This window comes from Callithrix jacchus, chromosome 13, assembly GCF_049354715.1.
Source record: "Callithrix jacchus isolate 240 chromosome 13, calJac240_pri, whole genome shotgun sequence".
Classification (NCBI taxonomy): domain Eukaryota; kingdom Metazoa; phylum Chordata; class Mammalia; order Primates; family Cebidae; genus Callithrix; species Callithrix jacchus.
Window position 1 is genome coordinate 119,517,379 of NC_133514.1, and position 26,656 is coordinate 119,544,034.

Sequence of the window (26,656 nt, forward strand, 5' to 3'; positions counted from 1 at the left end):
TTACATTAAAACAGAAAAGGAGGCCGGGCGCGGTGGCTCACGCCTGTAATCCCAGCACCTTGGGAGGCCGAGGCGGGTGGATCACGAGGTCAACAGATCGAGACCATCCTGGTCAACATGGTGAAAACCAGTCTCTACTAAAAATACAAAAAATTAGCTGGGCACGGTGGTGCGTGCCTGTAATCCCAGCTACTCGGGAGGCTGAGGCAGGAGAATTGCCTGAACCCAGGAGGCGGAGGTTGCGGTGAGCCGAGATCGCGCCATTGCACTCCAGCCTGGGTAACAAGAGCGAAACTCCGTCTCAAAAAACAAAAAAACAAAAAACATAAAAGGAAACAGGATTCTGGCAAGATGCTTCATATAAAAATCATCACATGCAGATTAAAAAGCTTTGGAGATATTCTAAATCATTAGTATTGGTTGAACTTGCCATTATTAGAGACTAAACAGGTTTTCTGGGTGCTTCTTTGTTTTATTTCTCTACAACAAACTATGGTTTTTATAATAATACAAAAGACCAATCAGTAGGATAAAAAACTTTTTTTTGAATAAAACTTTAGAAATCCACATTTATATTCAAATCAGCAATGATCCCTGCAGTGCGTTGGGTCCTTTTTTGCCCCAAAATAATATGTGCAAGTCCTAACCCCTCACAGCTTGAAGGTGGCCTTATTTGGAAAGAGTCTTTGCAGAAGTAATGAGGTAAGGATCTCCAGATGAGAGCAGCCTGGGGTACAAGGCGGAAAATCAAGGCCTGAGTCTGCGTGTGGACACACACCCCAACCCCTCCGGGGACGAGGCCCCGGCCACTCATCCGCCTTGTCACAGGGCCAGGCACAGTGGGGCTCACCCTGCGTCACAGGCCTTGGTTCGCTGCCAGCTGACAGAATTATTCACATAGCCCATCACATCCTCCCACGGGACACAGGGCATCTGCCTTCATACTACACAGCCTGCGCTCCACAGCCGCTGGGCTTTCATTCCAATCCTAGGTGTGACCCCTGTGTGGCCCTGCCTGGCAGGCCCTGTCTTCCTCCCTGGGGCAGTGAGTAGAGTGACTCACATCTCACCTGGCCAGTGTCAGGTGTCAAGTCTGCAGCCATCGCATGGCCCTAGGGCAGAAATTCCTCCCTCACCAGACCAGGTTATCCAGGTAGGCCCTAGATCCAATGACTGGTGTCCTGCTAAGCAGGAGAGAAGGCAGAGCTACAGAAAGAAGAGGAGAGGCAGGGAGAAGAAGGCAGGGGCGGAGCCTGGAAGGACAAAGGGACACAGCCTCAAGGCGGGGAAACTGTGGCAGGAGCCTCCAGAAGCCCAGGGGGCTTCTCCAGCAGAGCCTCTGCCTCCCTTAGGGACCCTGCCCACACCAGGCTGCAGAGCCTCACCTCCGCAGGGGGACATGCCCTGCCCACACCAGGCTGCAGAGCCTCACCTCCACAGGGGACATGCCCTGCCCACACCAGGCTGCAGAGCCTCACATCCACATGGGACATGCCCTGCCCACACCAGACTGCAGAGCCTCACGTCCGCAGGTGGACATGCCCTGCCCACACCAGGCTGCAGAGCCTCACCTCCACAGGGGACATGCCCTGCCCACACCAGACTGCAGAGCCTCACGTCCGCAGGTGGACATGCCCTGCCCATACCAGACTGCAGAGCCTCACGTCCGCAGGTGGACATGCCCTGCCCATACCAGACTGCAGAGCCTCACGTCCGCAGGTGGACATGCCCTGCCCACACCTTGCTGTCAGACTTCTGGCCTCCAGGTCCCTAAGAAAATGAATTCCTGCTGTTTTAGGCATTCAGGGTGTGGCAGCTTGTGAGAGCAGCTGCTCTCAGAGGCTACAGTACTTTTCAGGCAGGCAGGTGAGAAGTCAGTTCAGACCCTCGTCTCTTCCTGCCCTGACTCCAAGGTGCGCATTCCTAAACCAGGGCTCAGGGTGGTCCTCACATTGCCTCAAATGGCATCTTCAGCTGTGTCCCTGGCAAGTGCATGACAGTTAGATACTCACAGAGCAGACGGTGCTGCCAGCACACCTCCCAGCCTGGGCGGGACTGACTACACTGTGACCGCAGTGTCTCAGGTGCGGCCGAAGGCAGCGGCCCTCTGTGCCAAGTGGCCTGCGCTCCCCTGCTCAGCAGATGCAGTGGAGGTCCACCTGTCAGAGGGCCTTTGCCTTAAAGGAAGATGTAAACCAGCCTTGGCGAGAGCCCTGGGGTCACCTGGTAACTTCTAGTCCCCATTGCTTGACGTTGAGACAAACATTTTCCTCCTTTTCAAAACAGTCACAACTCCAGCTAGCATGAAATTAACGTTACTAAATTAAACTCAGAGCCTTCCCTGTGGACTCTCATCCTAGCGTTTGCCTCGGCCGACAACCTGCTATCCACGCTCCGTTTCAAACCACCCCGTTTCCATCCCGTCCTTCAGCAGACACCGCTCTGAGGCTCAACTCCTCTTTATAGCAGAACTCCTCAAAACAGCCTTCCATACACCAATCCAGTCTCCTCGCCAGCTGACACTGACCGGGTTTTCACCGCCGAAGCGGCTCTGTCCCCACAGCCGTGACCTCCAGGTGCCCCCGCAATGCCAGTCCTCAGTCTCCATCTCTCTTAGACTCCGGGTGTCTGATGGCCCCATGCTCTCTCCTTGGTGAGACATTTCCTAACACCTCACTCTGGACACGATTCCCTTCCCATCCTCCCGGCTCACAGGCCGCCCCTTCTCAGCCTCGTCTTACTGATCCCAGGATGGTGCAGTGCAGGCTCATGGTGGACTCTCCTCTCTGAAGCCACGCCCTCTGGCACTGTGTCTGCTGTGCCCCTCCTGCCTATCTGCAGGACCACTGGGTTGTCTCGACCTAAATGGCTCTGCCCTCGTTCCCCTGGGAGGAGATGAGAAGGGACAACCTCACACAGGGCCAGGACCAGGGCCTGGCAGGGTGGAAGGGAGGAAGAGCCCCTGTGCTGGCAGAGAGGTGGCAGGAGGAGGTGGCAGTGCAGCTCAGGCCTGCTGAGAGAGGGCAGAGAGTGAGCCTGGGGCTGAGCTCACAGGACATCCCTCAAACTGAGGTCAATTCCTCTCTACACATTTGAGAACAACATACAAGCCAGCCCTGTACATTGACATTTCTAGACACTGGTATTTTGTTAAGTGCCTTAATGCAACTCTGAGATAGTAGAGTGAGGCCGCACACACATCTAACAATAATCTACATTGCACTTAACCTAAATCACTGTGGGTAATTAGTATGACTACCAAGTCGCCTGACCTACAGATTCTGCTTGGTTCTACATGAATTGTGCTCAAGCATAATCTAGGACACATTCAAGCAACTAGTTAGTTAAATATTTAATAAATTGTTAAGTAACAAGGACTCTGTTTTCCAAGTATCAAAGGTTGCAGAAATGTAATACTGAATTTTATTTATAACTATGTGATAATCACACTGAAAAATATGATAATTAGATTAATGCAGGAATCAAACTGGAGTGAGGAGAATGATGGGCAGGAACCACCCAGGTGCAGAGCTGGGGTTGAGCGAGGGGAGGGGCCGCACAGCGTTCACAGTACTCACCAGGGATGGTGTCTGCAGGGCAAGGAAAACACACACACACACACACACACACACGAACACATGTGCACACACACCCTATGTATACATGTATACACACCACACACACACATGCATACATCTCCCAACATATGCACATCTCCATACATGAAAAAACATCACATACATACCACACATGTACATCACCATACATGTATACACACCACAGAACACACCCCTGCATGTATACATACCACACACACCCATACATCACACATCCCAGTACATTAAAACACACTACATATACACACCACACCCCCAACATGTACACATACCACATACATACATTATACACACCACACACATCTCCATACATGTATACACACCATATACACAGGCACACACACACACACACACCCCCATATGTGTATAGACACCACACAGTCCTACACACCCACACATGTACACACACACCCCCACATATGCACATTTACAAACACGGAGATACACTTTTTACAAACATATTCCATCATATAAGAAGTCTCATTGCCGAATTTGAACTTTGAAAACCAGATTGTGGAAGGATAGCAAACATGATTCTGAAAACTGCATTTTTCAGGTTGTATTTCATTTCAAACATTTTAAGTGCACTTTATTAAATATAAAGAAGTTCTTTCCTAATAACAGCGAACACAGATTTTAGACGAAAGTGCATGCTTTCCACTTCCAGAGTCTAAAATAAACCCGTCTGCACAGCTGGAATGACACGCGGCGTTTCTGAACCGACCCGGCACAGTGTGGTGCCTCACGTACGCCTGGGGCGGTGGTCAGCGCTGAGCTGAGCGCAGACCAGTGACTAGAGGCGATTCCCCGTCATGCTGCACCCTCTGCCCCTTGAGGGAGCATCTGCAGGAGGGCACGTAATGCCTCCCACCCCAGGAAACCCAGCCCCTCTTCCAGGAAGGAGCGGCGTCACGGCAACACTGACAGGGAAGTCACCCATGACTGATGGACAGAATTCGGTGGGGCCGCACTCAGCACCGCGCTCTCCAGGTTCAGATGAACACCCGCCACAACTCACACACTTTCCACCCTCAAACCCTGTTCCATGACATCAGCCCTGCTCTGCCGGGTTCGTGGTGTCTTTGACACAGGCTGAGATCCTCCCTTCCCTGGCCTCCCTGCTGCCAGATCTTGTCGAGTCACTTAGAGTTACAGAGGCAGGGATGCAATCGGGGAACCCCATCAGTGAAGGAAGAAAGAAGAGAGGGGAGCTTTAGAGTCCAGCTGAAAACAAGAGGACACACCAGCCAGACTCCTCGGAGGAGTGGGCTACTCATCTCACGAAACTGGCCATTTCCTTCAGCAGCCCCTCACCCCCAGTACAGTCTGTGGCGAGGACGAGACCAGTCTGCTGGCCGGCTCAGTGGGCTCAGTGTGGAACACACCCGCCCTGCGTGTGTATGCCGCTGCTTCTGACCTCACACAAAGAACTGATGTTATGTTTCTATCACTTACATGTAGCAACCTGCATTCACTTTTGTGCTCCCAAAGTCTGTTTAAAGTCCGCTGCTTGCAAACTGGGTCATAGTTTCTGATGAAGCCTCTGTTGCTAAGCTAACTCCCAGGCTGAGGATGCCCCTGCTGTGGGCCAAAGAACAGAGCACGTGACCCTGGTGCCTGAGTGTCCCCCTCCACCCCCGGAACCTGCGCTGGAGCCGTCAGCCTCAGCCAGACCTGGGGTTGAGGCTGGGCTGGCTCTCTGGGAGCATCAGGGAACCGGTTGGAGAGAGGCTAACACGTGGGACCCAGGGGCCACCTGGAGGGGGATGACCACAGCTGGGTCTGGGAGCTGCAGCAGAGAGAAGCCGGCACGAGGAGAGAGAAGCCGGCACGAGGAGAGAGAAGCCGGCACGAGGAGAGAGAAGCCGGCACGAGGAGAGAGCCTCAGGTCAGGCATGTTCACAGGTGCGGGCGTGTGGAGCCCTGTGGGTTTATATGGCCCCAGGCCTACTTCATGCTCACCCCCACATTATTTTTAATAAAGGATGTGGAGCAGCTGCCCCACTTGCTAATTATGCCTTATGTCTTTAATCATCATATTTCGACATAACAAAGGTACTGGTGTCACCAGTTTATCAGAGGAAGCAAAATGCCCACTTCCATATCTCAGAAACCAGCAGACCTTCAGCTGTGCTCCCACGAAAGCACGATGCCAGACTTCCTTTGTGAATCCCCTCCAGAAGCAAAACCATGAGTGACCCAAGCCATTTAAGAGGCTGCCATCAGGTGTAAACCTCTGATGTTCTCCAACATCAGAAAGAAATTCTGCATCTCGAACGCAACATTCACGAGACATTCTCATGAGCGGGCACTGCCATTGCTTCATGGTGGAGGTGGGGGCAGGACACCCTGCCCAGCGGCCTGGAGGCTGCTGGCTCCTGCCGCAAACCCAGTTTCATAAAACCACGCCAGAACCATGCCTTATGCTAGCTCTCAGACACATGGACCCACTTGCGGTTTCCAGAACTATAACCAGGTTATTGAATATTCATGGTTTTAATGGGCCTCTCTCTCTTTTTTTTGAGATGAAGCCTTGCTCTGTCGCCAGGCTGGAGTGCAGTGGAACAATCTTGGCTCACTGCAACCTCCACCTCCCAGGTTCAAGTGATTCTCCTGCCTCAGCCTCCCGAGTAGCTGGGACTACAGGCACGTGCCACCACACCAGGCTAATTTTTTTTTTTTTTTCAGACGGAGTTTCGCTCTTGTTACCCAGGCTGGAGTGCAATGGCGCAATCTCGGCTCACCGCAACCTCCGCCTCCTGGGTTCAGGCAATTCTCCTGCCTCAGCCTCCTGAGTAGCTGGGATTACAGGCACGCGCCACCACGCCCAGCTCATTATTTTGTATTTTTAGTAGAGATGGGGTTTCGTCATGTTGGGCGGGCTGGTCTCCAACTCCTGACCTCATGATCCGTCCGCCTTGGCCTCCCAAAGTGCTGGGATTACAGGCATGAGCCACCGCATCTGGCCTAAAGGGTATCTTTAAAAGGATACCTTTTCCATATTGTTTTATTCTTTTTAGGAGTGCAATGAGTTTTATAGAAGCACTAAGCAAATCAGCAAGGTGGGCTTCGGAGGGCGAAGTAACCCCGTCAAGTTCTGTTGCTGATAAGGGCAGGATTCTGCGGGAGGCATGTCTTAGCGGGGGCGCTTCACTGGCGCGCTGTGTTGGATGAGGTCTGCCCGGCTGCCCCACATCGAGGTGAGCACAGGACAGCTCACGTTTATACTTGTGCCGTGCTCCACCGCACACCAGCGCTGTCCTTTTCAATTTGGGGCATTAACAACTGTGTGTTTTTCAGAGAGCTTTACCTCTGAATTCAAAATTAACTTTGATGTGATTTTGGGAAACACCCCAGTTTTTCTCATTGACAGACGGAGCTAACACCTATCTGGTAGGGCTGTAGGAGAATAAGGGGTCGCCACAGCCAGCACACGGGAGAGCTCTGCTGTCGCACGGGGAGCCGCTCGCAACTGTGGCCGCTTCCATGTAAATTACTTAAAAATAAAGGACATTACAAACAGTCTTTGAGCTGGACGGGTCTCATCTCATGTGCTGTGCGCCACAGGTGTCTACAGGCTAACGTGTTTCCAGGAGGCCCAGATACAGAACATTCCCATCACTGCAGAAAGTCCCACTGGCCGGTGCTACAGCCGAGTGTCCGGATGGAGCTGCCAGCAGGTGGGAGCTGTCACTACGTCGTGTGTGCCTACCTACTAAGAGACCGCCTGCTGTCTACCTACTAAGAGACCGCCTGCTGTCTACCTACTAAGAGACCACCTGCTGTCTACCTACTAAGAGATCGTCTGCTGTCTACCTACTAAGAGACCGCCTGCTGTCTACCTACTAAGAGACCGCCTGCTGTCTATCTACTAAGAGATCGCCTGCTGTCTACCTACTAAGAGACCGCCTGCTGTCTACCAAGAGACCGCCTGCTGTCTACCTACTAAGAGACCGCCTGCTGTCTACCTACTAAGAGATCGCCTGCTGTCTACCTACTAAGAGATCGCCTGTTGTCTACCTACTAAGAGACCGCCTGCTGTCTACCTACTAAGAGACCGCCTGCTGTCTACCTACTAAGAGATCGTCTGCTGTCTACCTGCTAAGAGATCGTCTAACGTTCTGCTGTTGAGTTCAAGGGGAGCCTTCTAGAGGTTTGTTGTGTATGTAAAAGTGCTCTAAACTCTGCTGAAGATAAGGTACAATAGAAAGCCTGCCTGCACCCATAGACTCTAAGAATTTTCTAGGCATTGCTCACTACTTCCACGTATCCAAGGGTCAGACTAGATTGGTGAGTGTCTTTACCCCTACTTTTCAGTTCCCTAAGCTTTTAAAACATATTAAACAACTAATTTAAGAATTACACGAGTTCTCAATCTGCTGATGTGACTTACTATAAAATAGAAATTTTACACGTATAGATCTGACAATTGCCAGCACACTGCAGTCAGATGAGAAAGGCAGGTTTCCCGGGGAGCGTGGAGCCCAATGGCTTGACAGCTGTGTCACAGCAAGCCAGGCGTGGGTTTGGATGACTGGAAGGAATTGACTTTTTGAGTGATCTGTCTTCCCTTTATGGTGACGGGTCGGTTTCAGCACGTAATTGTAGAGGAAGTGTGAGGGAGGGAAAAACGGAACATTGGACTTGGAGGTTTGAAGGGTCTGGGCTTCAGTCCCGCCTCTGCTCCTCTCCAAGGGAGGATGGACGGCTACCTGCCCCCTTTGCAATGTGTCCTCAGATGTCACCCAGTCTTGTCGCTACCAGACCTGTGGCAGGACAATGTCTGGAGATGTTCCGTAGACACCCTGGGTGGTTAGGATTCTTTCCTTTAACGAGTCCTCACCGTCAGCAGCCCCTATGTGCACGCACTACTTGGGCCTGAGGATACCTCCGTCAGCAAAAACAAAGTTCACGCTCACTGGACTTAATTTTACCGTGGAGAGAGATGACTGCATAAAGCAGCTGTGAGCTAGTGATGGCTCGAAGTATAACCATCTTTCATTCCTGAGGATGGCATGACCAGAACGGAACTCACTAAAGATGTTAAATACCCTAACCGTCTCCTGCACGTAGGATAAAATGCTGCAGGATTTATGACTCCATAAAGGAATGGCCGTGAGAAAATAACTCCTAGTTGTAAAAAGTCAGTGACACTCCACAGCTGGGCTGTCAGTAGTTTTAAAGGAAAAGTGTTTTTCCCATCAAAGTGAAAGATGCTATTTACATGTTGATGGAAGGGGCTGAATTGCTTCAATGCCTTTGTGTGTATTTGCAAACTAAATGTCTCATTTCTCAGAATGTCATTTTAATAGTATCTGGAGAATGTCATCAAGAAAGAGTTGGGTTTTGATGATAGTTAAATACAGAGCGGATTCTGCAGCGGGCGTGACAATCCCTGAGAGGCGCAGAGCGGGTGCCTCACTGCTCCTGCCTGTACTTGGATTCGACGTGCAGCTTAAATAAAAAGATCAGTGGAATCTGGAACACCAAACAGACCAATCAGTCACTCCCCACTGTAAAATTTAGGTACGATTTTGGCAGCTCTCAGACCTTATTTTTAAGTATGGCATCTTTTTTCTTAAGCTGATTAAATAAGAGAAATCCCGAAACATGGCTAGGCATCTTTGTAGAACCTTTCTGAGCCAGATATTACCAGGGAAAGCCCAGAGGCTCCCTTTTCTTAGTCCACCCACAGATGAAAGCAGGTTTTTAGATATTATTGCTTGTTAGGTTTTGGAATGTTTTAGGAGCTTACCAATTGATTTCACCCATTTTGGGCAGTGTAAAAGTGTGTGAAGATAAACTACAGGTGGTCTTCATTTCTTAAGGTTCTGGGCTTATTGCTTCTAATTAGCAAGCCTTGTGAGTTTCACATGAGAAAAATAAATAATAAGGTTTTTTAGACCTCTCCAAGTTCATTCCCCTGTGAATTGAGACAGTGTTCACGAAACCAAAGTGAAAGAATTCAAATGCTGACAGATAACTTGGGGTACTACAAACCCCACTCCTTTGGGTTGGTGGGAAGTGGGGGAGCAGAGAGCACTGGGGAAGAGTACAGGGTCCCCAGAGACCAGGCCTGTTTCGGAACCTTCATTGACAACCCCCAACTGTGTAACATGAGTGAGCCCCACTGTGGGCCAGCTCGGGGCAGGGGATCCCCCAGATCCTTTGGGTAATCATTCAGGTGAATTCCTAAAGGTCATGGCTCACAGATGCTGGGACCCCAGCTCTCCGCCCTGTGAAGATGGGGTCTGGAGGGGCCGGGCAGAGGGGACCCCTCTGCTAGGTCTTCCTGTTGTGGACAACTTTCTCCTCCTGGGACCTTCTCCCTGCTTAGCTCTCCTGATGGTCTCCCTACCTCTCAGCTACCAGTCACCATCTCCTCAACTTAACAAAAGATGCCACTGGCACTCTTTTACGCAGGACAGTGCTGCTCCGGGCGATGCCCTAGGGAAGCAGGGAGCTTAGTGCTTCCAGGATTCACCGGGAGTGCAGCTACCCTCGGGAGACAGAGTCTCAGCCAGGGCCATCTGCAGAGCCAGACGTCCTCCACACAGCCTGAGACGGTTCCAACCTGTGTTAAATTGCAGCCTCGCCCAGCGGGCATCCTCTCAGAAATTGAGATGCATAAAGAGCCGCCAGCCACCCAGATGGTGGCGTGGATTCATCACAAAGGGTGGCTGTCTCGCAGCAATCGCTCTGTGAGTTGCATTTGGATGTGTCTGCAGAGCCAGGCGTTTTGGAAGGCAGAGCTCTTCTGGGGTAAAGCTGGACTGGGTGGAGCCGGTGTTGGGGGATACCCAGACCCTACCACCGTGATGATCCTGAGTGGGAGAGGTTTGCAGCAGGTGCCCCAGATCAAATATTTTTTAAAAGTACAGTATTTAAAGATTTGTTTATGCTTGTCTCAACACTGGGAAATGGGGAAGGATACCCCCGTCTCTCCCTCTGATGCAAGCCCTCCCTGCAGCTTCTCCTGACAGCCTGAGGGCTCCACAGCCCCAGGGAGCCCGGCTTCCATCCTGCATATCCATCCTGCTCTGAATGTGGTTTCATAATTTTGTTGGTCTCCTGATTAGACTGCGAGCTATTCTGAGGACAGATACAGGGACTTGCTTTTCTTTCGCAATAGCAAGAAGAAGAAAATGACTAACAGCAAACAACACATACCACTTGCTCTGTACAAGGGGCTGTTCTAAGGGCACCACACACGCGGACTCACTTTACATGGTGTTAGCATCCTACCATGTATCGTCTTAAGTGAGCAGAGAGAAAACAACTTGCCCAAGATCCCCTAAGTAGCTGGTGTGAAGCCAAAGTTTTCATTTACAACGTTTATCACAGTGTCCTGTGCGGAGCAGGCATTTAATAAAAAGTATTTATGGTGTGTATGTGTAGGGATGCATGCATGCAGGAATGAACAAACTAACCTTTGAAACATTCCTTTCGGTCCTAAACAGCTAATTTTCACCTGCACTGGTAAAGAGCACAACCGATCCACTCACGAACTAGAAACAGGCTGTCTGCCATTAGAGAAAATTCGGGACAAGGCAAGTTGATAAATATCATGACACCTGCAGGGCTCCGCCACGGCTCTTGGTTCAGAACCTGGGCTGAGGTCCCTCTGTGTTGCCATATGGGCTTGGAGGGCTCTGAGGCACCGCCAAGGAAGGGCAGAGTGGGACCTGGGACTGGGCACACTTTGGCAAACATCACTCGCACTGGCACAAAACTGCCCCTGAGTCTGGGCAGATATAAATGGGCCGTTCCTGGCTCCTTCTCCGCAATGGCAGCCCTCAGAACTGCGTTTACTGGCCGGGCCCATTCCCCTGCTCCTCCCTCTCCTCTTCCTCCCCTTCTTCCTTCCCCCTCTTCCTTTTCCCTCCTCCTCTTCCTTCTCCCTCCCTCTTCTCCACTTCTCTCCCCTCCACTCCATCCTCCCCCACAACCTCTTCCCCTCCTCATCTTTATCAATCCCAACTCATTTCATACAAGGGGAGGTGGAGTGTGTGAAAAACTGGACCTGTAAGCATCTCTCAGGGAAAAATATTGGTAATTTACATTTTTTTCTGTCTTCTTTAGAAATTGCTTATTTATCAACCAATGGGTACCGTGCACAAAGGGGATGGTGAACCGGGTGACGTACACTATTCTGGGCGGGGGGGTGGGTCTCAGCATGTTCTGCCCGGCTAGATGGCAGGGTGTGTGGGCACAGCCAGGGGTGGAGCTGTGCTGCCCAGACCTGGGGTCCCAGCCACGTGTGTCCACCAAACACCTGAGACGTTGCCAGGCCACACTGCACCATGAGTTAAAATATATCTCGGAGTGTGAGGACTTCATGAGAAAAGAATTATAAACCATTTCATGAACAATTTTTATGTGGATTCTGTGCTTACATGACATTTGGGGTTTCTTAGGTTAAAGAAATGACATGACATTAAAATGATTTCACCTGTGTCTTCCTACATGTTCTGTGTCCACTAGAAGATGTACACTTCCATGCGGGCATTGTTTCTGTGTGGCTGTGTGACCTGGGGCTCCAGGCCTGGCTTTGCTCTCTGGCTTCCCCTCCATTTGCTACCGGGCCTTGGGCAGGCCCAACCCAGCTCTGAGTCTCAGTCCCTGGGAGAATGAACACGATCCTTGGAGGGTCCTAAGCATGGGGAGGACTGCTAAAAGCCATGAGTCAGCACGGGGAGATGAGCGCTCTGCAGGTGCCCGCCTGCCCTGGGAGGGGCCCACGGCAGGAGGCAGGAAGAAGGAAGCTTGCACAGGAAGCGCCCGACCCAAGTCCACAGAAGAGAAACCAGCTCTGCTGTCTCTGAGGACAGGGCAGAGACAGCCGGTATGGAGTCCCTTCCCCAGGAGGCATCAGACGTGGAGCAAATGCCAATCCCAGCGCTCTCCTTCTCTAGTCTCTCGAACTGTGCAGCCGCTGCTCAGGTGAATAACACATGTGATAAGCTTAACCGTGCTCCTCCCGAAGCCACACGCTGATGTCCTCACCCTCACTGCCTCGCCACATGACTGTTTGGAGATGGTGCCTTTGAAGAGGTCATGACATGAAGATGAGGTCCCGCTGGAGTAGGGTGGCCCTGATCCAACGTGAGGGTGTCCTTCTAAGTAGAGATGAGGACACAGACACACACACAGGGACGGTCACTGGAGGACGTAAGAGGGGATGCCACCTGCAAGCAGAGGAGAGGCCTCGGAGGGAACCAGCCCTTGGCACCTCGATGTGGGATTTTCGGTCTTCGGGACTGTGGCTGAAGCCACCCAGTCTGTGCTGTTTGTTGTGGCAGCCCCAGAACTGGTGCAACACACAATGCAGACAATGTCTGCGAAGTCCCTGGCTCACAGAGGCACTCATACAGTGCAAGTGCTGGCCTTGATAGGTGGTGTGTGTGTGTGTGTGTGTGTGTGTGTGTGTTTGTGTGTGTGCATGCGGGTTTTGCTTTTTTTTTTTGACACAGGGTTGTACTTTGTTGCCCAAGTTGCAATGCAGTGGTGTGACCATGAGTCACTGTATCCTTGACTCCTCCAGGTTCAGGTGATCCTCCCACCTCAGCCTCCTGAGTAGCTGAGGCTATAGACACACACCACCATGCCTGGCTCATTTTTTGATTTGTTTTGTAGAGACAGGGTCTCACTTTGTTGTCCAGGCTGGTCTCAAACTCCTGGGCTTAAGCGATCCACCTGCTTCAGCCTCCCACAGTGCTGGGATTCCAGGCACGGGCCACCGCACTTGGCCTTGTTTGGTGCTTTTAACACGTAGCGAATCATCCCCAGGAAGCTTAGCTATCACCAGAAAACCCCAAAGACCAAGCCCACAGGTCATCAGATCCACAGCATTCAGAGAACGCTGAGAGGGAGAAGCTGCAAGCAGCCTGGCTAAGGACGCAGGTAGTGTTCTGAGCACTGGCTGATCCTCCAAAGGCAGTCACCCAACCCCCTTGATTCACACTGCCAAAAGGTAACGAGTTCCTCTGGTGGCTAGGGAAGCCAAATGTCTTCTGTCCTAAGGACAGGCAAAGACTGCGGGTGTCCCTCTGTGGGCGGGTCTTGCCTGTCCCCTCCTGGTGCTGAGGCATGTCCCTGGGTTCTCCAGGGCAGCTGGCACCCTTTCCTTCTTGGGTTCTGCTAAGTTCTGTAGCAAGACAGAGAACCAAATACAAGATGGGCACATTGATAAAAAGCTGGTAAAATAGTGAGGCAGGGCCATTTGGAAACCAAATTTCCCTGAAACTTTAAAAGACATAGGGAGTGAAAGGCAGAACAGGGATGTCTTCATTTCTGAGAAGGAGAGCCCTGCGCCGAACCTGTGCCTGCCTGGAGGAAGTCATGCTCATCCACACGAGTGAGTCAGGTGTCAGGAGTGCAGCCTCCTCGCCCCTCTGATACGTGTTACTCCCTGTTCTGACTGTTCTGACCGTCAACTGGCCTGGGAAGGTGCCTCAACCACTGGTCACCTGGGAACTGTGCCCACATGACTGGACGAACACTGCAACTCAGAGAAATTCCACAGTTAACCCTTTAGTTAGTCCCGCTTCCTCTTATATCCTGATGTGGCTTATTCAGGATGAGAGAGCAGCAGATTTCAAGGCCCTGAGTCACTGAGGGCAAAACTTGCAAAGGAGATTGGAAGCTGCTGCAGGCAAGAGACCAGGCCTCGCCACCACGTCCCCAGCAGGCAGCAGCACCCAGAGCCTGCTCAGGAAACCGCTTTTATGTGAAAAAGAAGTTAGGAAGTCGGTATGATTCATTTACTCTTTGAAACATCTGTGAGCCAGTTAAGTGCTGGGGCTGCTCCAGGCTTAGGGATGGAGACAAAAGAGAGAGGAAAGTTCCCTCCTGGATGTTGGAGGGGAATTAGCCGGATGATAAGCAAATCACTATGACCTGCATCAGAGCACTCGGCAGGCTGCAGGCTCTAGGCAGAGGAAAGAGGCGTTGAGTGTGGGTGGGGACGGGTGGAGAAGATGGCAGCAGGGCAGGAGGGAGGGGGCCCTGAGAAGCCTGGGTCAGGCAGAGGGGCGGCTCCACAGAGGGCGTGTGTAGGGTGGACGGGGCAGCCCCCACTGCACCTGCCTTCCCTGCTGGCAGATCAGTCACCAGCCCCTGAAACTGACAGAAGCTTTCCTTGACTTTCTCCTAAGGGGAAAAATAAATGCACCCCAGGATCACACACAGAAATGAACAGGGTGGTAGGTGGCACTTTTTCTTTTGTGGTTCAAGTTTAAACGCTCCACGAAGTCATGCAGCGTCGCAGAGCACATACTTGGAAAGGCACGAAAATGTTTCCCATCAGGTGTAAAGAAAATAAAAGCTCTTCTTAAACTACCTACAGGAACCACAGTTTTAAAATTTCCCATTTTTGAGGTTTTTAAATAATCGGAACTTTAAACATGAGACTTCAGAAAACAAAATCCTGAGTGTGGGCTTTGCTGGGGTTTTAATATTGTCAGAATCTGACTCTGACAACATTGAACGAACGGAAAATACACACGGGTATTTTACAGCGTCAACACCAGGAACGAAACTGAAAGCCACACAGAGTTTTACAGAAACTCGAGGTGCAAATCAGTTATTCTAAGACTTAAAATGCCATCAGTGTTAGCAGCCTGGAGACCTCTGAGCAGAGCTGTTTTTCTACTTCCGTTTTTAGCTGAAACAGTCTTCCTGGTGTGGATACTGTATCCAAGCCATGTTCTTAATAAATTAGTAACTTATTACATTTATGGTTAAATGATAGTGTTAATTATAAAATGACATTACCAGCAATGTAGTTTAAGTATGGGCTGAATAACATGAGTGACCCCCCCTTCAACATTGACTAGAGCCATTTACATATTCATAAAATTGGACTTTCTAAATCATTAGGTAAGAAACCACTGCTTATCACTTTGAGATAATCTGTAAACAGGAACAGTATGTAGTCACCTGTTCGCCTTCCACAGATGAACTGAAAGCAAATCATGGAAAATTACCCACGTGGCTGATACAGAAACTGAGGCCAAGTACAGATCAGAGAAGGTCCCATTTCTTCTAAGTTTATTATTATTATTAAATAAAAATGCACTACGGACCACGGTAAAGAGGTCTGAAGACTGACATTCAATTAGTGCAATTCTGTGCACATTTCTAGAGCATGCTGGGTGTAAGTCGGGGGTCACCCCGACCCTAACGCTAGCCCATCTTCAGCAGCCAGACATTCTAGTGCACCACCATCGCCCGCGAGTTGGAGCGTGCATAATTTTATGTTGAATTAAAGTACCAAAGAAATGGAATAATTTCCCTCGAGGGAAAATTATATATGTTTCAAACATGAAAAATGTTGAAAAATGAAAAGTATTTTTGCATCAGAGCAAAGGAATTTTATCATCTCTTTCCTCTCCGAGAACCTCCTGATACCTTTAGGACAATCACACGGCATGGACCAAGAGCAAGGGCCCCCCATACAAATTCGGGTGGGTTTACAGTTTTGTGCACAATGGCAGGCTTATTCCTCAAAATCGGAAATGATTCTCTGGTCTAGAGAGAAGGGTGGGCAGAAAGACAGATGTCGAGGACCCCTGGGCATCTGTGTCCTTGTCAACATCCTTGGATCATCTGTCCTGAGCATCAGTGGGAAAACGGCCCAGAACCCTGACTGAGGACACTACAGGGGAATCGACGGCAAGGCAGAGAATCCAAATCAGACAAAAGAAGCCAGTGCCTTCAAACAAGACAGACAATGGTGAATGCCGTGCTAGAAATATAAAGAGATGAATTCCTAGTAGCCGGAAGGATTTGAATGATTTTTAATTTGCAGTTTCCTGTTTGATGAACTGTATTTTCCAAATGTTTTGTGGTAAGGGTTAGGAACGGGCTGTGCAGGAGCCGCCGCTGAAAGGGCCAGTCACAGTGAGGATAAAGAAGGGCTGGAGCCAGAGGCTGAGAACCTTGGGCTGTAGTCTGCGCTAAGGACTTCCTGGAAGTTCTGGGGGCAGGAGGGTGATGATCCAACCCTGGCAGCCAAAATACAAGACACATAGGAGCAGGAGGAACCTGGAACCTTGGCTCTCAAGCCTGGAGAGCTTTGAAAAATGCCCACGTCCACATCGGGATCTAAGGTGGGAAAAGACTCTGGCAGATCTGAAAACTCTCTGGGAGATTCCAATGTGCAGTCAGGGCAGAGCATGACCCCAGAGGAAGGACAGCCGGTGAGGAGCCAAGCAGCTGCATGCAGGAGAAAGCAGGTTATGGATTTAGGAGAGGTCCAAGAGAACAGCCTGAGTATTTCCCATCCTTTGTCCAGACCTCTGGGATTCAGAGTGAGTTCTCCCCGAACCAGACCACAGGGAAAAGTCAGAGGCACACTCCATGGTGGGTGAGAAGAAAGGAGTGGGACCTTAGGAGATGAAATTAGGTTTTTGAGCTAAAAGAAAATCTGACGTGTTTCACCGTTCATGAACCGGTATAAATGTTTATGCTCTTTCAAACCAGCCGCTAATTAGACAGAATGCGGTTTGGAAATATCTTTATCTAAAAAAGAAAAATGTTAAAAAATCAAAAGTATTTTTGCGAAAGAGCAAAGGGATTTTTACGATCTCTTTCCTCTCTTAGAACCTCCTGAGCCTTCTAGGACCAATCATACAGCATGGACCGAGAGCACAGCCTGCTTCGTCTGCCTTTCCTCCTTGTTTCCCTCTTTCTCCTTCTCTGTGTCTCTTTTTTCCTCCCTTTCTTTCTCCTTCCTAACTCCTTCCCTTTCTTCATTCCTTCATTTGTTGGCAAGGTCAGGACCTACCTATTGCCACGCAATCTTCCTCAATAAATTAGTAACAATGAATCCTAATAACAAGGACCAGGCTTCTACCCAGCTGTCAGGGAAGAGTGCAGCGGCAAGAGCCATGCCCTTGGCCTCTGACTCACCAAGGGGATGTGTGTTTAATAACAAAACAACACGCACATCTTTAGGATCAGCTCATGTCTTACCGTATTGGTCTTCTCGGAGTTTAACTCTCGCTTGCCTGCGTGGTTTCCCATCCTGAATAGATCAGCCCTTCAGAGGCTAAAAGGGAAAGAGAAAGTGTTAGCCTTAAGTCTAGCATTCTTAGTTTTTTATGTTGTTTTTCAATCAGGAAGACAATCCTGTGAGATATATGATGCCCACTTTTGAGAAGAGGACACCAAAGCTCTGAGAACTGGAGGGACACGCCCAGGTCATCTTATTAACAAATTCTATCTTTTCATCTCATGCCAAGAGCTCGAACACAGAACTGCGCCAACGTCCAGATCCTGTTCAGTAACACACTTCAAGAAATCCTGCAGATGTGTGTACATGTACAGAAATAATCTACCTATCTGTCCATACATACATATGTACACACACAGAGAATTACATCCCACACACGGGTGTACTGTAATGAGCTGAGATGTCAGAAAAGTGCAGACACTCTTCTACAACTAAAAGGTAATAAGAAGATATTTGTGCTTGTTGCTTTTAAAAAAACCATGTGAGCACAGAAAGAGCCAACATCAGACCAAGGATTGCTTAACAGACAAGTGTCCAAAGAATCTGCAGAATTTGTAGGGAAAGTTGGATGAAAAAAGCATGCCACTCCTTATTTTTAGTTTCTAACCCCAAGCTTAGCAGCACATTTATGATTTTTCCCCAAGATATGCAAAGAAGGGAAGCACTGAGCCGCACTGATTCCAAGGAAATTGCTCCTCCCAGCCTGCCTGCGGGACCTGCCCTGGCCTTGGGGCCGATCAGCTGACGGCCACTGGAACCATCAGCCCCAAGCTGGGTGCAGCTGACCAGAGTGTTTAAGGACAATGACATGTTTTCCTTGATGGATGGATCCTCGTGAGAACCCAGGAACAGCTTTCCTTGTGAGGGAACCAGATGAACCATCTCCTGAACTCCCCAAAATACTAGAGATGCCCAAACACAAGGCGAATTGTGCTCCTCAAAGGTTGCTCTTTCGAAAAGAGAATCGCCTGACAGCCAAGCTTTTCCATCTCCCACATTACCGGGTCCCTTTTTGGTGGCTCAGGAAGGACTAGCTGAGGACACTTTTCCGCAGGCAGGCACCCCCAGCAGCCCACAGCCCCTGGAAGGGTTGCTGAGAAGAGAAGCCAACGCGGACAGCACAGTGGCCACTCCGGGCCCCACCCCGTTCACGTGTGTGGGGGTGACTCACGGCCGGCCACCGCAGAGTGAAGACCCACCCACCTTCATCACGTGTAGATGAAAACGGGGGCCTGCCGTAAAGACTTCCCGTGAGGGCCTCATGCAGGGAGGTCGACAACATGCCGGACTTGAAGCAACTCAGGTCAAAGTGCCCACAGATGATGCTCTGGTGAGTCACATGCGGTTCTAGTGATGATATGAACACAGCCGGCTGCATGAACCCCAAGCTTCGTGGCGTGAGACTGAAAAGAGCCATCAGAGTTTGATGCGTGTGATTTGAAAAACGCAAGGCTACCTTTGCGGATGACTTCAGCATCCAGTGCGCTTCTATCTTCTCAATTTATTTAAATTGGACAACCAAAAAAACCTTGCAGAGGCCATCTTCTCATTGGGAAAGGAAGGTTTGTTGCACAAGTGGGGCCCTCCTGGGTAAGAATGGGTTAAGACCAAATTCACTGTGTCCTTCTGGGGTCTAAGCATGGATGAGTGTGTTCCTTGTGAGGGGCTGCTTTGAACCCTGAGTACACGGGGGCTGTCAGTCTGCAGTCTGACGGCTAATTCCACGTGGTGGTGTTGGAACTAAAGAGCTTGCCGGACAGACATATTTGATAGAATAAAATCAAATATCTGTCAACCCATCTTTCTGTTTAAGAAATGAGAAGTGGTCTATTCAAAGCTAAACACAGGTAAAAACAGGTAAGAAACCTCCTTTAGTGAAGGTGGACAATGTCGACCTGCTCAGGCATTTTGCCCATCCAGACACAAAGAACCTCCTCTCACTGGCTGTGATCTCCAAGTGCCTATTCCGGGCCCAGGCATCACCTCACCTCTGCCTCCGGGGAGCCCTCCCCTGCCCAGGCCCCTTCCTGCTCCCTGGCTTCCTCCATTTCTCACCCTCCTCCTCCTACCTCCTCATGCGGGGACTAGGCAAACCCAAACGCAACACTCACTCCCTCCAGAAAACAAAGCTCTAAGGATTTGTCCCAAATCAGAATAGTGTGGGACATGTAAGTATTTGGGGACATGCTGATAGACACAGAGAGCTATTTTTGGACAAAGGGCTCTTGAATGCAGCTGAAATGTACCCACAAGGTGCTGAACTGGTCCTTGGAGAGGGGTCATGTTTCTTCCGAGTCAGTCTGTTGCGATCAAATTTGTCAGACTTCACAGCACACCTCTAGGTTACTCCTGGGATGACTGATCTTAACTCTGATTCACAAAACTCAGGAATACTGGAAACAGAATTGGTGAAGATAACTCAAGTCCAGACTTTTGAATACATCTAGCTGGATTTGACTAGTTAGTTAGACAAGCCTACTTACTTTCATTTGATTGGTCTCTTGGATTAATATAAAAGAAAATGTATTTATATGCATTTTTGAGGATTGGTTAATTCTAGCCTTAAATGCAAAATTCATATACTAGCAGGAAAAGAAAGACAAGAGGAACAAAACAACTTGATATGTGGAAGCCTCAGTGGAAACAGCTTCTGAGCATTGGTAAGCGAGACGTGTCTCACCACACTACAGAGGGAACCACAGAGCGTGTGGCTGAGATCATGAGTGACTGGCAGTCTGCCTTATGAGCTTCCGACACTCTGTCCCAGTCTGCCTTTTAGAGAAGAGCTAGAGAAGAATGAAGATCTCACTATCACAGGGCGAAGAGCTCAGCCCGGCAGCTGGTTTCTGTAATGTGCTGAAAAGATCCATCTGCACACAAAAGCAGCTGCATGCTTGGAGGAAATCTTTTTTATTTCATTTCTGCAACTGATCAAAATTGAAAGAGCCAGAGAAAAATCAGGTAAACAAGTGAAAGGCTGCAAGGAAAGGCAGCTGACTCTGAAGTATCTCTTGGGCAATTAAGGAAGCCTTTTGTAAAATAATAGAAAAGGGCAAGAGAGGGAGGAAGAACTGCCAAAGAGCTAGATGGGAGGGACAGAATTTCAGATTCCACCGTGACCTCCCGGACTTCCAGCCTGGACTTCACTTCCAGATCCAATTCAGCCACTGGGATTACTGGACATTTTGCTAATGTTTATGTGATTATCAGCACTTAGTGTTACCTCGAGGGCTAACACTGGGGATATGCACAGTCAGGCATCCAGATTTACTAGGAAGCAGTCCACTGTTGTTCACTGTTAGCAACAATTTTTTAAATAAAATGCACCTAAAGCAGCTTAAGACTACGTGTCACCTTGACGGCGCCACAGGAGAACTCAGCATAGATAAAACTAGCTAGCTTATCAGTGCAGGGAAAGAGCTCCCAGCTGAAACGCTGGGGATCAAACGCCTTGCTCCTGGGTATTTTGCTGATTTCATTCGCTAGGGAGTTCTGACTTTTTACAGTGCAAGTCAGGCAGGTGAGGCTCACCTGTGTCTCAATACAGTTTCTGTCTGGGTGACTCTGAACAAGATTCTACTCTTCTGAGCCTCAGTTTCCCATAAAGTGGAGGTAATAAAACCTGCGTTTCTGCGCTGGTGTGAGAATGAAGCCCACGTGAGCTGCAGGGCTGGGCAGGGCTGAGGGGAGGGTTGGGGTGTGCTGGAGGGTTGCTTGCTTTCTGCCTTCCTCTTCCCTCCACCAGGTCCCGGGTTCCCTGGGTGAGTGGCGAGCCGCTGCAGAAACATCGCTTCCTATTTACTCCACACACGTTCAGAGATCGCTATATGTCTTCCCACATCTAGATGCATCCACTCCTAACCTGACATGGTCAAAGGAAGATAAAGGGCTAAAAACACCAGGTGCCTTTAGAAGCCTGGGAGTTACATCCTGTAATTGCCCGTCAACAAAGCTCTTCATCCGACACACACAACTAAAGCTGGGCAAATGCAGTGGCTGCTGCTTTAAGACCCCACGAAGTGCCCTGGGGTGCGGGAGGTGAGGAAAGAGGGAAAAGACTGAAGAGCACATTCAGGAAACAGCTACTCCCCAGAGGTCAGAGAAGGGTTCAAATATTAAGATGAGAAACTGGTGATTTTTGAAATAATTTTGAGTGCCATTTTACAAGCAATGAGATTACTGTGAAATCCCTTATTTAAATAAATGTACTTGAGACAGACAAGACCCCAGTGCAAGTCTTCCTAGATACTTGGCACGTGGTTACCCAGATCATCTGACTCCCCCTCCCAAAGCTGAAAATATAAGGAGCAAACACAGTCACTGCTGAGGGTGTAGCTGACAGGCATGCAAGGTCAAATTCATGACGGTGTGGAATTCGTAACATGTTCTCTGCATGTCATTGTGTGTTGAGGCTTATTAGCAAAACATCTGTACAGAGCTGCAGGGAACACCCATGCTGTAGGACACAGATCACACATGTGTTACTTTTAGACTCAGGATTCTTTTGGCGTTGTTTTTATAACATGCTTTTGATTGCATTTTTTTTTGAGTCCATGTTCAAGAAAGGAATCCTAAAGTAAATGTTTCTATGGAGATAATGGGGTTCATTTTGCAAAGATTTGCTTTATCCCTCACGTTTCTATAAAGCTAAGTTGGATCATTACAGGAATAACCCTGTTACAGGTTACATTTGCGAAAGTTTAGAAGCCTGGATCTAGCTGTGAGAACGCCTCTCTCTCGGAATGTATTTTGTTATGAACAGAGTTAGCTGGATGTTGTTCACATTCTGAATATCCCACGTGGAAAGTATGAGAGCAGGTTGAAGACGAGACGTTCCTCAATTATTAATCAACACAATGAAAGAAGCATGTGGCTGCTGAGGGTCTCAGAAGCGGACCCGAGGCAGCGTGATGTGGCGTGGGGACTGCTCAGAAGCACTGCAGAGCTTTTTAGAAACACACATTCTTGGGCTTGGACTCTGCTTTCAGAAGCCCTGCAGGTGATTTGTGTTTTAGAACCTTCTTCATATAGATCAGGGGCAAAATCTATGACAAGTGATTTTTTTTTTTTTTTTTCAGAATAGAGGTTTCCCACACTTGGGTCACAAGGACCTTCTCCCACTCCTCCCCCTTCCCTTCTTCATGTAGGGAGAGAATTGTCCTCCTCCCCACACCACCCACCTTGCACTTACACTGGCCACCTGGCTGCTGGGCAGGAGCCACATTTCCCAGCAGCCCTTGCAGCCTTTCTGTATCCCGTAAGAGTGTGTGGAAGTTTTGTTCGAAGACACTTCCCTAGGCAGCAAATACATTAGAGAATATATTTCTTTTTCTGTATTTGGAAACTGTAACATGTCATACCTAAACAGACACATAAGGATGTATTATAAAACAGAAATTATGGTTAATTTAATAAAATCTACCCAGCAGAATCCACTTATTGTCTTTCCCAGAGTCTTAACTTGTACTTATGCTGGCAGAGTTTAAAGAGCCCGTCATGATGGCACCTTTTCTGCTTTCTCTGCTTTTTAAAATCCCAGGAGTGATGTTTTCAACATCCCACATGCTTTGGAGTCTTCGCTGTGTACTGGACCTGAAAGGTGAGCTGGCTGTATTGCCTTGTGGCTGCTCCAATCCTGTGCGAGATCGCTCGCTGGGTCTGGGGGTCCTCAGAGCCTCTTGAGAAAGCCTGGCAACGCTTGGCTGGGAGGAGAAGCTCCAGAGGCACACACTGAAGACACCACTCTGTGGGTCTGCTGGATGAAACACAGCCTCACCCAGCATCCACCGAGGAGCCCAGCGCTCATGGGCATGGCTCTGTATCTTAGAGGTGCCATAACCACCCCTTCTTGAATAACGCAACTATGGGAAACGCTGTTGTGGACCTGCACACGTTGGAAAAGCCTTCTCTGACCCCGAACTGTGTGTTAACTATGGATGGAGTCGAATTCAGATCGACGGAGAGAGGCGCAGACCTGGCATGCTGGGAATAAGAAAACCTGAATAAACAGTGGAACTGGAGAAATTCCAAAGGGCTGTCACGCCCCTTTGTAGAGACGCTAAAGGCCAGGCGGGGGGATCAGCAGAAGGCTGTGGGTGGCAGGAAGGAGACCCCCACGGGAGAGCCCTGGGGTCCTCTGAGCCCTGGGTAGGGGACTACTCCGTCTTGTGAGGCCTCTGCCTCCTCTCCAGCACCCAGGGTGGGACTCACCAGGACCGCAACCAACATGCTGAGACCAGGTGATCTCCCCAGCTGCAGGAAACTGCCTGGGAGACCATGCCCTGGCTTGGCAGCCTTGGCAAGAGTGTAGACACCCCGCCCCCTGTCCCTGCAGGGAGGAAATAATCCCCTCCCTCTAGGCCAGGACAGTGGCAGCCTCAAGTCAGAGGGACAGCGAAACTGCAACTCTGCTTCTCTGACTTCTGAAAAAGAACCCTGGAGAACAAATGTCAAAGAACAAGAAACTCACAAACGAAACAAAAACTATCTTAAAGAAATCAATGAAACCAAGTCACGGGGCTTCTCTTCTCTCTCTCCCCTTGTCCCCTTTCTCTCTCCACCCACATCCCTCCCTCCATTCCTCTTCCTCTGATATTCTATTGTTACCCAAGCATTGAAGCCTGTGTTCTGTAGACAATCATTTTGATTTCTCAGACCAAAAGTAGTATCGTAACACAGTGTGTTCAGAGCGTAGCACACAGCAGCCAACATCAGCAAAACCCAATAAAATGAGCACTCTGCCAACGCCCTGACTGTACTTCTGGCCTCCAGGGCCGTGGGGGCTGCTTCTGCTGTTTCAGGATGCCCACCTGTGGTGCCGCCTCGCCTCGCAGCAGCCCTGGAGAGTAACGTGCAGGGAGGTGGGAGGTAAGTGGAGGCTCCCAGGGTGCAGAAGATGCAGGTGAAGGTCTGGGGAGGGACACAGTGCTCCGGGCAGAGGGCATGGCTGTGCAAACGCCCTGCTGACAGAGGCTGTGAGCGGAGTTTGAGTGTGGCACAAATCGACCTAATAGAACAGAATCCACAAATGCATGGGGTCCCCTCATGCACCCACAGAGGGGCAGGGGAGTGACTTACACCACAGGACACAGGCAATGTTCTCTGCCCATTCTGAACAGTGAGTCAATTCTGCCAATGAGCAAGTCTTCTGCAGTGTTGGGGCCCCAGAAGAAGAACCACCTGCAAGCCAGGAATTCTCCACAAAGGACAAGGTCAGAACTCATCTGAGGCACCCGGGTCTGTCCTAGAGCAAGCTTCCCACAGACACTGAGGAGGGACCCAGGCTCCCAGTGTTTTTCAGAAGCCAGCCCTGGAATAGGGCCTCCACAGTACTTGCAAACAAAAAGAGTTCCAAAAACCCAATCTGCACCCACCCATGTAAGAAGTGCCTGATAAGGAAGTAGCTTCTCTATCTCCTGGCACGGGGATTTCTTCTCTGAGGTATCGGATACTATCATTCATAAGGTAATCATCACTAGTCTTTGTTTTCTTCTGCCTTAGCAGATTCAAGTGGATTTATGGCACTGTAGAGCACGGCCTTAAAGTTATCAAAATCATTTTAAAAGAAAACGATGGAATTGTAGAAAAGTGGAGTTTATCAGAAATCTGATTGCGGTCCCTTGAAATCACTGCTTCGGGATCAGCTGACTTGGAGATAAAGCCATTATCAGAATCAGGCGGCAACTTACTGGCTCCAGCGTTCCCAGCTTGCTCCGGGTCGCCTGTCTAAGCCAAAACAAAGCACTTTGTTGAAGAAGAAAGGAAGGCAGGTCAGAGAGCAGCTCATCCATGTGCCAGTGAGATTAGCATTTGAAACTTCTTGTGAATGTATCCACATGTCTGAGACAGGTATGGGGTTCAGGTTTAGCAGCATCATGGAGAGTTACGAAATTCTCTGTGCAAAAATAGCGAGGTCACGAGGAAGCCACTCTTGCCGCATTAAGTCCTGACAAGCCACGCCAACACCGTCACGCTGGGATTGGACTTTGGATGGCACGGGGCGGGCAGAGTCACGCAGGCACACGTGGCACACCCTTGCTGTGTGGCCGGGGCATCCCTGGTGGCTTAGCAGTCACGTGGGGCTTAGTCATAGGAACGTAGGTCGGGTCTGGCCAAGCCCCCTTTCCAAGTGTGCCGTGAGCAAGCCACCCAACTCAGGGGCGGGCAGCTGGGACAGGGCGCGCCATGGGCTGCAGGGAGGAAGCGGGAAGGCCTGCAGCAGACGTGCCTGGCCGGGGCCTTCCTGTTCCTGCTCTCCCTGCCTGCTCTGAGGATGTGGGCCCTGTCCTCCTTATCTGTAATGCCCTGATGGTGGATGCTGCTTCCCCGAGCTGCTGTGGAAACTTCTGGTTACTATTTTACAGGTCCCTGGGTTGCACACCATCAAGTCAGAGGAACACTATACCCCGGCACCAGCTGCTCCTCTGTGGCCGCCCATGTGTCCCTCCTGAGCATGGCAGGGAGTCATGCCTTTGCCAACACCACCGTCCACAGGGTCAACATAACCCTGGGCCCTGGTCTTAGTAACTAGAGGAAGCACACGGACTTCAGGCATTGCTCACAGCCAGGCTGATGGTAACAGAACAATGTTTTAATTCACCTGCAGAGGAGCTCACACATTCCTTGCCACCAGGCATGACAGCTCTTGAGAGTCTGTGTGCAGGGAACTAATGTGTTGGTCCCATGCTCAGGCCATGCATATACATAAGAGCTGCCATCTGGGTCTTGGCTAAAATAAACGGAATCTTCCTGAAAACACAGATTCCTGTCATGGAGTCCATGATAGGAAAGGTATTCAGCTTTGCTGCTGTCACAGGGAGGTAGAATGGTCGATCTGAACTCTCCAGATCCTAATCGAGGAGAAGAATGCTGTGGTGTGGCCACAGACCCCACCATGGTCTCACAGAAAACCTGGCTCAGAGCCCACCTTCTAACCAGTGCCATGCCTTCTCATGAGTGTGCAGCATTTTACTGGGTGACTGCCTTTCAGAACCTTCTGGCACTTTCCAGAGCCTTCCAGATT

At 49.9% G+C, this 26,656-nt stretch overlaps 1 protein-coding gene and 1 long non-coding RNA gene across 6 annotated transcripts in view; one reads left to right on the top strand and one right to left on the bottom strand.

The window, feature by feature from the left end:
- The window catches only part of MBP (myelin basic protein), a 148,471-nt gene that overhangs the window by 101,821 nt on the left and 19,994 nt on the right, over window positions 1–26,656 (bottom strand). For all 5 annotated transcript variants that reach the window (XM_078348287.1, XM_035271388.3, XM_035271387.3 and 2 more), the window contains exon 2: window positions 17,595–17,670. In XM_078348287.1, coding sequence (XP_078204413.1) covers window positions 17,595–17,645 — 51 coding nt within the window. In that variant the 5' untranslated portion in view covers window positions 17,646–17,670. The remainder of the gene's footprint in view (window positions 1–17,594; window positions 17,671–26,656) is intronic.
- LOC144579087 (uncharacterized) lies at window positions 20,407–26,389 on the top strand. The gene is made up of 2 exons (XR_013525959.1): window positions 20,407–20,595; window positions 23,174–26,389. It is a non-coding gene; the product is annotated as an uncharacterized LOC144579087 (long non-coding RNA).